Genomic DNA, 12,550 nt, shown 5'->3' with positions numbered 1-12,550 from the left:
CATGCGACCCTTGATCTCGGGGCTGTGAGTTTGAGCCCCACGCTAGGTGTACAGACTACTTTAAAAAAAAGGAAAAAAAAAAACCTTTACATATTGAGAAAAATGGTTATTGTTTGCTATAACATAGAGCGGGCAAGGAGGAACGTGGTGTACGTGTGTCTTGAGTTGGGGCGGGCATGCATGAATCCCGGCGTCTGTCTAGAGCTGTCCCAGTAAACAGTTGGGGCACTGGTTGGTGTTTCCCGTGTCCAGGAACCTACCCACTCTGCTGGGCATCCTGACCCCTCCTCCAGAAAGGCCTGACTGGGCCTTCACCAGGAAGCCTTTTCAGCCAATGGTGTGTACCTGTCCTTGGCCACAAGATGTCACCCAAGGAACAGCAAAGCAGGAGCCTGGGAGGAAACTGGCCCAGCCCAACAGCAACCCAGGAAACAGCAAGTCCTAGCCTTTCTCACATGGCCCCCACCCCGGGGAAGCCTCAGAAGAGCCAGCAAAGGTGGGCATGCTGCGGTGGGTTCAAATCCCAGACTTCCTGCAGGATAGGACACTGTTGTCCCAGAGAACACTGGTTTGTAACTCCCACCCCAAATTAATAAATAGGTATGATAATACCCACTACAGACTAGGATTAAACAGTGCCTGGGGAGCAAGGGTCAGGAGAGGGTGGTGCAAACGGACAACCGAACTTGGGTGTGAGCGGGCTGCCCCTGGGGCTGACGCTCAGCAGGGTCCCTGACATCCTCCATCCCCATCCTGTGCTTGGTAAGGTGTGGGGGGCACACGCCTGAGAGGCGACACTGTGGCATATCCTCTGCCCCTCAGGGCATGCATCCCCAGGCTCCCTCTTCCTGGTGACTCCATCTCGCTGGTGGTTCAGCTCCACATGGCTCAGCAGGCCCATACCAATTCTTTGCGTAGCAGCCACCTGGTGCCTGGATCTGGAACAGGGAAGAAGTGGGAGGAAGGGCATGACCCCAGCCCTGGCAGCCCTGGGGCAGCCCCAAGTGAACCACCCCAGTGGTGGGCAGGCTGCAGCCTGGAACCCGGGGACACTGTGCTCAGCCAGGGGTGCGCAGCAGGAGACATCGAGGGCCAACCAAATGCCCTGGTGTCTCCAGACCTGAGGACCAGCTGCAGCTGGAGAACCCAGGGATCCTGGATCCCCGGCCTGAGCCCGAAGGGCCTGCAGACCTTGACCCTGGCCCGGAGGCTGAGCATACAGTCTAAGTTCCTTGCAGACGGGACTTGGTATGACTGTGCCCACACTTTGCTGGGTGCAAGGCTCCTTATCAGTTCCTCCACCAGCTGGGGCTACAGAGGTGGAGGCCAAGGGCTTTGGGGCGAGGTGCCTTCCCAGAGGATGTGAAGATGGGGGAGGGAGAGCCCCTGTCCCTACAGGGGCTGAATTTGGGAAGAAAAAATAGTGAAATCTCCCTGCCGAGGAGCTACTACAGTCTGTCCTCTCCTCCACCCCCATCTGCAGACATTTGGGGACACCTGCCATTTGGGGTGGGACAGTGCCTGGAGAGCATGAGTTCCATGGCGATCACTGCTTTGCAGAGAAGCGTACAGGGAATGAGGCCTCACTGGCGACAGAGGGAAGGATGGGGGCTCCTGGGGGGGGGTCTGCCTTCCTCTCTTTGAAGCTGGATTGGTAGGGAGGGGCGTTGAAACCGGAGGGCTCAGTAAGGGCAGACAGAGGCTTACAAGCAGGCGAAGCATGACAGTTTGGGGTAGAGGTGAGAGTTTTGAGGCCCCAGTGGGAGCTGGAGAAGAACAGAGGCCTAAGGTTGAAAAGTAGGTTGGAACCAAAATAGAAGAAATAAGATTTTAGGCAGAAGAGGAATCTGATCAGACTTGATCAATTCTAAGGGCACCTAGGAGAAAGGGCGAGAGGGAGGCGGTTGTGAGAACAGAGGTGGGGAAAAGCGGCTGTGGTGGTGGAGGCACACTCAGGAGAAGTCGCTCGGGAGGTCTCGGCGATACAGAGATGGGGGCAGCGAAGAACCCCAGAGGCAGGACCGCAGGGCACATACTGACTCAAGTATCCAAATCCGGAAGGTTTTAAGCTGCAGAAACTGTTCCACTATGGTTAGTATGCACGATCACATGTAGGTTCACAATGGAGCCTTTGAGTTAAAACTGGGTTCCCTTCGAGTGGTTTCTGTGCTCCTCGGCTGACCGTGCCTGGAATGTCTAGGGGCCTAGCCAGGGCTGCCCCCTTTCCGTGACCTCCACAGTGTCCGTGCACTTTAGCTCTATCCCTCAGTTAGATGATAGCACAGGAGAACTATTTCAAGATTCTATATATATAATCGTAATATACATGTGACCAAACCAGAGACTGGAAGAGTCATTGAGGTGAGAGAGCCCAACTCAGGAAGGGGTCACATGCCTCAGGTCTGGTTAGAGGCAAAGCTAAGATCGGAACCGTCTTCAGCCTCCTGCACCAGGCACTGTGACCAGACACCACTCAACACCGTGGCTTTTCAGGAGGTGGCAGGAGTCTTCCAGGGAGGGGAAAAAAAAAAACCTTCTTCAGGCTGGTGGGTGCGGTCCAGGTTTGCGGTGGGGGTGGTGCTGGAAGGAGGCCCTTATCGCCTCCCCTTTCTGTCGTCTGTCCCATTCCTCCCCACTTGCCTCCTTCCTCTTCCTCGGACTCACTCCACACTCGCTCCCCCAGCGCGGCCCCTGTCACTAGCGTCGCCACAAGAGAGGGAACACAGGGCTGTTGGTGATCAGGAAGTGAGGTGAGCAGGAGGGAGGAAAATAAATCCAGGACTTGGAATCCACAAAGTGACTGAGGGGACCCAAAATAGGGGATGAAGGAAGCGAAGGTTCTCTCGCTGTCAGCAGGGCCAGGCCCAAGCTGCTTTTTGGGAGAAGCCGAGTCAGAAGCCAGGGGCTGCTGGAACCGATGCTGTCATTTCACACAGGGACACCAGTTACGAAGGGAAAACAAAACACAACAGAAATGGAAGAGACATGTTGAAAGCAAAGAAAACAGGAAGACTAGATAAATATCTTTTCGTACCGAAAGTTGAACACTGAGATCCTCTGGGGATGTTTAGCCATTTGAGGTTTGGGGAAGAGAGTTTTTACATAACCACACGGGTTATAAAGAAAACACTTGGGCTTAAGCAAATAAAAACAGCCATCCTTAAGAGGATAAATTGGACTGGCTGTCTGGCAAATTTCTCCTTTAAAAGAGCCTGTCTTCCTCACACCTGTTACCCTTGTAGGACTTGGAGCCAAGCCTTTAGGAATTGCACACCTTCTGCAGTGGATCCCAAATTTTAGCGAGCATCCCCAGAGTCAGATGGGGAGCTTGCTAGGAATGCAGATTGCTGGGCCCTCCCCCAGAAATTCTGATTCAGGGGCTATGGGGGGCAATCACAAGCTTATGGACATCCCCAGGTGGGTGGTGCAGATGGGCCACTGGTTCATGCTTTGTGAAATGCTGGCTCTCTGGGCGCTTCTCAAACTTCCCTGAGAACGTCACCTGGAGGACTCATTTTTGTTTTTATAGAAGATACTTTTAATTATTAAAAATTATAAAGACTGTATATGATTTGGAAATAAGACTACCACACGACAGCCAAATAAGAATCGTCCAGGGGCGCCTGGGTGGCTCAGATGGTTAAGCGTCTGCCTTCAGCTCAGGTCATGATCCCAGGGACCTGGGACCGAGCCCCACATTGGGCTCCTGGCTCAGCGAGGAGCCTGCTTCTCCCTCTCCCTCTGCCTCTCTCCCTGCTCATTCTCTCTGTGTCTCAAATGAATAAATAAAATCTTAAAAAAAAAAAAGAATCACCCATCCCATGCCTTTGTTTGGTCCCTCAGAAATAAAATGTTATCAGCTAGGACTGTGGTTGCTGGTCACCTTCCACTGTTTGTATCTGTGAGTTCACCATAGTCTACTTCCCCTTCCCCATAAATTCAAGACCCTTCTTCATATGCCCACAGGCCCCATCTCTGAGACCCGCCTGGAATAACGATATACCGTGCTATGTCATCTTTTGACTGACATCACCCCCTTGTATGCTTCACTATTCCCTCATTGCCACATCTCATCTGTTGCTGGAGAAAATGCTGTGACTGGGTGTTTTCTTCCACCTGTCTCATGACGGGGTCCTGACCACTTGCCCTGGTAAATGCACATGATTCAGAGATCTTCCGAGAACCAAGCTGCCAACTTTTCCAGACTCACGTCTGCAACACTGATCAAGTACCTGTAATACAGGTCTTTGAAAGGTGGCTTCTGTGTTTCTTTTAAAATTTAATTTTTGGTCTTCTGACTCTCTAGCCCAGATAGCCTAGAGCCAGGATGTAAAGGATGTAAAGATGCCTGGTTCCAACCTCAATAAATTCAGATTTACAAACAAGAGTACCAGATGATTCTCAAGAGGGAAGTTTGGAAAACAATGGTTTACAGAACTCCCTAAGGCACAATTTTGGGTCCCACTCCTGGAGATTATAATTCATTTGGTCAGAGTCAGGACAGATCCCCTGACTGAATTCCCCAGGAATGACTAAGAAACATCAGTGGCTACATATCTGATTCAACAGCCCTGGTTACAAAATTTCTGTCAAACCTACAAATTAAGAGGGGCAAGGAAAGCTGAGGTGAAAATGTCCTGTTTTTAAAAATCACATCAGAAGGGGTGCCTGGCTGGCTCAGTCAGTGGAGCATGCAACTCTTGATCCCAGGGTCGTGAGGTCAAGCCCATTGGGCATAGAGATGACTTTAAAAAAATCACATCAGATACTCTTTTCACAGGAACATAAAATTTAATGGTTTTGGCCAGCAATATGCTGAATTCCTAGTTAACAGAAATAAGTCTACTGTGGTTTTCATGTTCGGCATCTACAACAAGTTCAATGACTTGGAACTGAGAGCTATTCCCACATGTGGAAGATGTTTTCAGGATCCCCACAGCCAGAGATTTTTCTGGTCTCTTTGGTCAATTTTTTTTTTAAAGTCTATGTACTGCATTTTGGTACCCCAAGAAGATGGAAAAGGATTCTTCTGGAATGAAATGACTGAAGCAAAAGCTCTTTAATGAATCCTTACATCTCTAGGCAGAGGACACATTTATAGCCAAGAAGCACTTCTGAGAAATGATTTCGCTTCTCAGGATCGTGACACATCTTACAGGCAGCACTACAGGGAGGCCTAGCTCAACAGTGACACAGCTCAACATCCTTCGGGAAAGGCTACGGAGCCACTTACTGGGAGACAGGGGTTGAGTGGGTAAAATGTTAACAGGAGTCCAAGCACACAGGTAATGCCAAGTTGGCAAGAAAAGTTGGATTCTATTTTCAGTTTTAGGCAAGTGATAGCATTGACTTTAATACTGAACAGACTGAATGAAAATGGAGCCCTAATCAAAATTTTTAATGTTTCCTTCTAAATGAAGTGCAATCAATATAGGGAAAGCACCTTTCCACCAGTGAGGGAAGCCTGCAGAGTGAGCTTGTGACAAGGGCTCCTTGTCTGATAGCACCTCCCCTCAGCTGAAAAGACTAATAAAGGCTTCAGTGAATACCGTGATGGGGACTTCTGTTCGCAGAACTAAGGCTGATGAGTAGCTACCAAATACAAGAGTCAGATACAAACTGTGTGGAACCAGTAAATGTTCACCATCGCCTTAGTAACCGCGAGTTCATGCTCATTCCTTCCCGAACCACACTTAACAAATATCCTTAGACGTTCAGGCAAAAAAGACAAGTGTGAATTCATGGAGAAATTAGTAATATTTGAAGTCAAAGAAACTTTCAGAACTGCTTCTGCATATAAAATAGATGATGGAAACATAAAATCCAGTGAATTCAACTGCTCTCCCTTTTTAATCAGCTTTACAGAATGATACATTAGTCATCACATTAGAAGACAGGAGGAGTTTCCTGTACATATACAAGATTGTGCAAGCTCATTAACTGAGGCTTAGAGAAGGTTTTATCAGTTTCAAGAGGAGAGGCAGTACAACGCTTTGTAATACAGGTGAAGCACAAGAATACGGTAAACAAGACAGAGTATCAGCTCAGCAGAGGTGAATTCTTAAGGCGTGTGGCCGCTGCCCACACTATCTGCCATGAACCCGGTAGAGAGGACTTCCTCCCTCTTGAACTTAACCTTTGCTGAGCGCAGGCCTGTGGGACACACCAGCTCCACGGTGACTCCACACCAACCATGACACTGAAGCAAACTATGTTTTCCTTTCTCCGAGTGTTCTCAGGAGGAATAAAGCTATTTCTGGTCATCCTACTTCTTGGGTAACCTACATTCTAAAATATATTAAGTATTAATCTGGTAAAGTTCTCAAGCATTTTGGCATTCAAAATATTTCAAATGTCTCATCACTGTTAACCTACTAAAAATTCTTTGAGCTTCAACAAGATTGTTTCTGATCCGCCCCCCAATGATGGCAATCGCATACAGAATACATCCACTAGACTTAAAAGAACTAAAAAGACAACAAATACAGACTTCTCCTTAAAGAAATAAAGCGAGAATGGAGACGCAGGAAGAGAAAGTCTAAGACACACATGGAGGAAGCTAACCCCACTACATTTCATCACTTCTATGTAATCCACTAATAATTTTGAGCAAGTGTGGTCCAACTTCCCCTTTCCACAACCCAGTCACATCAGAGAAAGGAATCTTTAAGTTTAGTCTCCCCCATTTTAATTATGTAGTCGACCTTTACTCGGCCCAAATTGGAATCCCTATGGCAGGTGACTCGACAGAGGTGCTGGATGGGCATGCACAGTCGGCTACAGGGTCTCAGCACAGCCTGGCCACTGTCTGGGCCTGGTTTCTGTTCTCTTGCTCATGCACCTCAGCAACACGTATACTGAAAGTCCGTGTTAGACAAAGGCTTCCAGGACACAACAAGAAAAACCATGCAACACGTCTATTTTCAATCCCTCACAAAGCCTAATTCTCTTACTACAGCGATTTAATATCTGTATTAAAAAAAAGGCTTTCATCAGCAGGTTTTTAAAAGAAAAATCAGAAAAAAGCAATTACTGTGGCTGAGATGTGAACTAAAGTAGAGAAAGTAAACAAAACATTTACCAGGTTTTAATAAAAAATAATTTCACAAGGAAACATAATCTTCAATCTGTACTCCTATTACCTGTCTCCAGAAGCAGAATATTAATACAAAATACAAACTCATTTCTCATTAGAGAAGTTAACTGCATAAGATTTCAGTGAACTGAGCCACTCTCTCTCCATTTAACATTCATTATCGCTGCAAATTCCATGTAAGAATCAGTGGCTACTGAATGTCTCCTGTGGGTGATTTTACACTTTTGCACTAATCCTTCATACAAAACAGGTACTGGGAGGAAGTGTGGTAAGAACCGAGGAACAACTATTCCTCCTTCCTGAAGGAGCGAAATCCAATTGCTGGCTGTCTCACGCCCTACCATGGCCATGCGTTACCAATTCCTCTATTCAGAGATCGGCACCGTAATGAGTCATGATGCCACATGAAACCGGCAACAGTGAATGCTGGTTTGTCCGTGCTCCTAACCGGGTTTCCAGCGGGAAACTTCGCTGCTCCTTAAACAGCGGGGCTGCGCTGCCCTGCCAGCACCTGAGGCGAGACTCAAGCCCCTGCCAATCTCCGGTGTCGTCTGGTGCCAGGTCTGTGGGCTTCTACCCTCACCACTGGCTCTAGCGCCGCTCAGCTCTTACCTCCTGCCTCCAGCGCAGCCCGAAATCCCCCAACTCACCACCTTCTCCTCCCCAGGAAAGAGCCCTGTGCCACGTCCACAGCTTCTCATCTATTTCCACAGTGATAACACAGCAGAGATGTAACACCATTTGGAGAAAAAAAATCTCTGTGAAGTTCCGTAATAATGCATTCCAACTATTCCAAGTCTTCTACTGACTTAACATTTATTGAATCAAATGCTGAAGTAAATGGACTCCCCCTCGGGTCTTAGAAATCGTGTCAGACTGTTAGTCTCTGTAAAGTGTTTAGGACAGGATTTGACAATCTAAATACCTAGGCAAGTTTGACAGTTTTACAACCCATGAAGTGCAGGACTCCACAGATTGCTTGACCTAACATTCCAAAGGACATTTTGTAGTACTAGTTTAATTCTGATCTCTCCCTAAAAGACAGAAACCACATCCCACACTCCTATGCAACTTGTTATTTTGGTATTTTAAAATAAATGAATGAGAAGAGGTGGAGGCATAAAGAAAATCCGGCCTCTTTAGGCACAATTAAACACAGAGGTCTTGGAGAGAAGAAGACAGCCTCTGTATTCATCTGCTCAAGGTTGTTTGTCACAGTTCCCTTAAAAATGCCTAGAAATGCTGCCCGCAACAAGGGACTCAAAGTATGGGACCGGGTGTGTTATAAAAGCAGCTCACCATGTTTAGGAAACATACAAAGTGAAACCAGTCAGTCATGACTTATGTACAAGACTTGTGCTTGAAGCTTTGGTGTGCCTCCTTGGCCAATTTCTCAGACACCAAAACCCACTCCTGATTATCAATATACAATCAAACCAAAATACTGAAACATAGACTTTTGTTCAGAAGAGGGAAATAAAGGCACAGAAACCTGCCAAAATAGATTTTTTTTCCATAAGAATAATATGGTTGATTAAAATAGTTTATCACTAGTAAAACTTGTATCACTAGAGCAGACAATACAAATTAGTTTTTAAAAAAAATGACATTCACTGAATTCCTGGTCTGTCATTCAATGTGAATAATCATCAAAAATATATTACAATCAAAGGTTTGAAAGGAGTTCTGTTTGGGGTTTCTACACTGTATTCAGTATTTCAGATAAGAAGTACCACAGTAACGTATCAGGTGTCTACTGTTCCTTTGTACACAATGCATGGCGATTAAAGGGTCTACCTCCTTCCTCCTGCAGGCTCAAAGACGTCCGTGGTGAGGAATGTCTAAGTGATGGTTATACCCCTCATCAAAGGCAGCCTTGTGCATCAAACTCCACACCTAGAAAGTTCAAGAAACTGTTTTCCACTTTAATTAATATTTCTGTGTATTTGTTTGTTGCTTTTAAGCTCAGCTTAAACTTTGTCCAGGAAACCATTTCACAAGAGGGTACGTCACAACCTACTATCAGCAATATTCCTTGTTTATTAGAATCTGAAGATGTCCATATTACATCAAATATAAATATATATTATATTTACATTTCCTTCTTAGCTTTTCAATCTAGGTGAGTATATTTATAGATAATGCCACTAATGTCACCACCATTATAATTCTCAGTGCAACTGGTATTCTCCTTCCATTAGATGCATGTAAGATTAGACAGCATCTAAAAAGAGGTGTACTGTTCTTTTTATTTTTTTAAATAAAAGGAAAGAATGGGTATCCATGAATGGAGATCTAGGAGTTTTCTAGATTTTGTTCTGTTTTTTAATATTTCAAAATACCTGAAAAATGTGGTCCCTTTTTGCAGTACTAATTCTCTACTTGGGACAAGAAAATAACCAAATACGCAACAGAAAGGAAAAGAACCCAAAGAAAAGAGAACCTGCTTGTTAGCTCATTAATCTGTTTAGTAAAGATCTGTTTTAAAATGTCTGAATACTGTACAATATGATACAAAAACAATCTTCAGCCTTCCAAGCAGCTGGCACATTTTCTAAGAGATCTGTTTGCCCGCCTAACAGTCTGCGGCCTTGGTGGGCCTTGGTCTTGGTCACTTTCGGTCGTCGATAGTTTTAATGAACTCCACTGCTGCTGTGAACTGCATCCACCAATAGGATTCCTCCCCAGACAGACAGCTGGCATAAAAGCTACTGATATACTGGACAGTGGACAGCAAGCAGGGCGGATTTGCCTAGAGAAGTGAAAAATAAGAGAGTCAAATACTCAGATGTAGAGCTCTGCAAAAATCATCTAAGTTAGCATCTTCAAATGTTTTTCTGTGGAAAAGCTACCAGTCCTTTTTGAAAATAATGCCCAAATTCTTCTCTGGAAGCGATTTATAAACCCTAGCCACTACGAGCAACAACAGTATACTGGAAAGGCAACTTGGGTTCTAGGGCCAGCTGAACTATCTAGCTATCTAGAGCTTTCCATCCTTATAAGTCACTGAAGCTTGCTGGTCCCTAAGGAGGCTGAACTCATCCTAGCAGACCTCCTCAACATCCCAGGATTCCAAAATGTTAGATAAGGAAATAAATGCTATACGCCAAGTGAGTTAGAAGTCCGGGCAGAATCAGCTGAGAAAGAAAAAAACTAAAAAGAGAACATGCCCTCTGTTGCCAGAGGTAACACAGAACATCCACTGCTTTTTGACTTTCTTAAGGGGGAAAGGATGGACACAGGTGTTTTAAGTGGTTGGGAGAAGCTAAGGCCTTTGCCTCGGAACACGTTCAAACGGACTCTGCACAAGAACTAGTCACACCACATGTGGAAGAGAGGAGAGTGAGGCCAGCAGCAGGAGTTATGAAGGCTGACCGCACACGGATCCTATGGGTTGTTGATGGAGCTAAGAGTTCAGACTGCAAAAATACCACAAATACGGGGGGGGGGGGGGTGCGCCTGGGTGGCTCTGTCGGTTGAGTGTCCAACTCTTGATTTTGGCTCAGGTCATGATCTCAGGGTTGTGAGATCAAGCCCCATGTCAGGCTCTGTGCTCAGTGCAGAGACGGCTTGAGATCCTCTCCCTCTGCCCCTCCCTCCATCCCCCCCCCAAAATAAATAAAATAAATCTTAAAAAAAAGAGAGAGAGATGTCAGTACGTTTTAAAATAACATGGCACAGGTGCCTGGGTGGCTCAGTCGTTAAGCGTCTGCTTTCGGCTCAGGTCATCATCTCAGGGTCCTGGGATCAAGTCCCACATCAGGCTCAAGCCTGCTTCTCCCTCTCCCACTCCCCCTGCTTGTGTTCCTACTCTATCTCCATCTCTGTCAAATAAATAAAATCTTTAAAAATAAAATAAAATAAATAAAATAATATGGCACAATTACAAAATAAGAGGCTAAAAGAGAAGAGAGGTATTTGGGAGACTTGATACCTCACGTGACAAGCACTAGGAAGAATTCAATGTGGAAGGAGATGGGAAAAGCACAACAAAAAGACCTTGCCCTCATTCATTCCTTCATTCATTCACTCAGTAATTACAACCAAGCTCCAACCAAGAACCTCAGGCACGTAACAGCTGGAAATGTTCATCTAGCAATCTGGTCCTGCTATTCTTTCTTCTGAAAACTTTAACTTCTGGATAGAACCAAACTTCACATTAGACACTTTCTTTCTGGGTAACACAGAGCTTGAGACTGGGAAGAGCTGAGGTCTCTGGAGCATGGGAAGACCTGCACCACCCTGCTTAGAAATGCCAAATAAACTCTTTTCATTAGTAATAGTGAGGGGCCCACCTTTATCAACACAAATACCAAAACAGGGACAAAGTCATCTGCTCCAGGGACGGAGTCCTCATTGGCTAGGCTCAGGAGGTTCATGATGGTGGAGCACATTCGCAGAATGCACTGCACTTTGTCGCGGGGGGTCTTGTAAGCACTTATTGTCCTGATTTCCGACTGTGCAGATGGCCATGGGGCCTCCCGAAGATAAACCTAAGTGAGACCAGAGACAGACAGACAGATCTTGAATCTAACAGCAACCACAGGAAGCCACCATAGCAACCTCCATGTCAGGAAGCAGAAGGGCAAGCTTGGTGCCTTTTCCTTTCTTCACTAAAGCCAGATTGCTGTTCCTTCCCCTCCCACTAAGATTGAAGCTTAATTTTTAAACTTCTAAATAATTTGCATTTTCGAATAAAGCAACCCAGATATCCATTAATGGAGGAAAGGGCATACGATAACACCCAACCTAGAATTCAAAAAATTTCAAATACTTCTCTTTCTTAAGTAGCTAGAATGGAACTTCTCTACATGTAGTAGCTGATTCTAAAAGCACAAACAAGCTACTTCTGAAAGAAAACAATTTAAAAATACGTACATTTGTTGCAGTAGCTCTAGAAAAGAACAGATTCAAAAAGGCAAAAGACAATTTAAAAACTCATGCTAATCAATATTTCATTAGTGGGGACTTTTAATAAAACAACCAGAGAGCTCAAATACCTGAAATTTTCCTATTATTTTATAAAACTGTATGACACTACAAGGTAATTGTGACGTCACATTCGGATTTAATTTCCTCCCCTGGAATAACAGCAGTCACACTCTGTGGAGTGTCACCAGATCCCTTATTCAAATGGGACTTTTCTGCAGAAACAGGACTATAAAAACATCTATGGAGGGGGAGCCTGGGTGGTTCAGTTGGTTAAGTGTCCGACTCTTGATTTCGGCTCAGGTCACGATCTCAGGGTCGTGAGACAGAGCCCTGCGTCCGGAGCCTGCTTAAGATTCTCTCTCTCCCTTGGATCCCCTTCATCACGATCTCTCTCTAAAACAAACAAAGAGAACACCTCCATGGGGAGCACGGCAGCGGGAGGCGGGGTGGCTTCAGGGCCCTCAGTGCAGCCTCCTCCTCACCTCCCCGCTGACGTGCTGTTCCGTGCCAAGCAATTTTAAC

General features: G+C 45.7%; 1 protein-coding gene and 1 pseudogene across 7 annotated transcripts in view; both read right to left on the bottom strand.

Annotated features, from left to right (window-relative positions):
- Positions 1–3,810: 3,810 nt before the first annotated feature.
- On the bottom strand, positions 3,811–7,446 carry LOC114212914 (single-stranded DNA-binding protein, mitochondrial pseudogene; annotated as a pseudogene).
- GAPVD1 (GTPase activating protein and VPS9 domains 1) overlaps positions 4,772–12,550 on the bottom strand; it is a 79,004-nt gene continuing 71,225 nt past the window's right edge. For 5 of the 7 annotated variants that reach the window (XM_028107599.2, XM_028107596.2, XM_028107598.2 and 2 more), the window contains 2 exons: positions 11,392–11,589; positions 4,772–9,848 (listed from right to left, as the gene is read on the bottom strand). In XM_028107599.2, coding sequence (XP_027963400.1) covers positions 9,708–9,848; positions 11,392–11,589 — 339 coding nt within the window. In that variant the 3' untranslated portion in view covers positions 4,772–9,707. Of the gene's footprint in view, positions 9,849–11,391; positions 12,422–12,550 lie in introns of those variants that run through there. The other 2 variants (XR_015766888.1, XM_088019051.1) reach the window with 2 other exon arrangements.

Source organism: Eumetopias jubatus, unplaced genomic scaffold (assembly GCF_037043125.1).
Source record: "Eumetopias jubatus isolate StellerSeaLion01/CBP00866 unplaced genomic scaffold, mEumJub1_p1.0 scaffold_15, whole genome shotgun sequence".
Lineage (NCBI taxonomy): Eukaryota > Metazoa > Chordata > Mammalia > Carnivora > Otariidae > Eumetopias > Eumetopias jubatus.
This window is presented reverse-complemented; position numbering and strand designations above follow the sequence as displayed.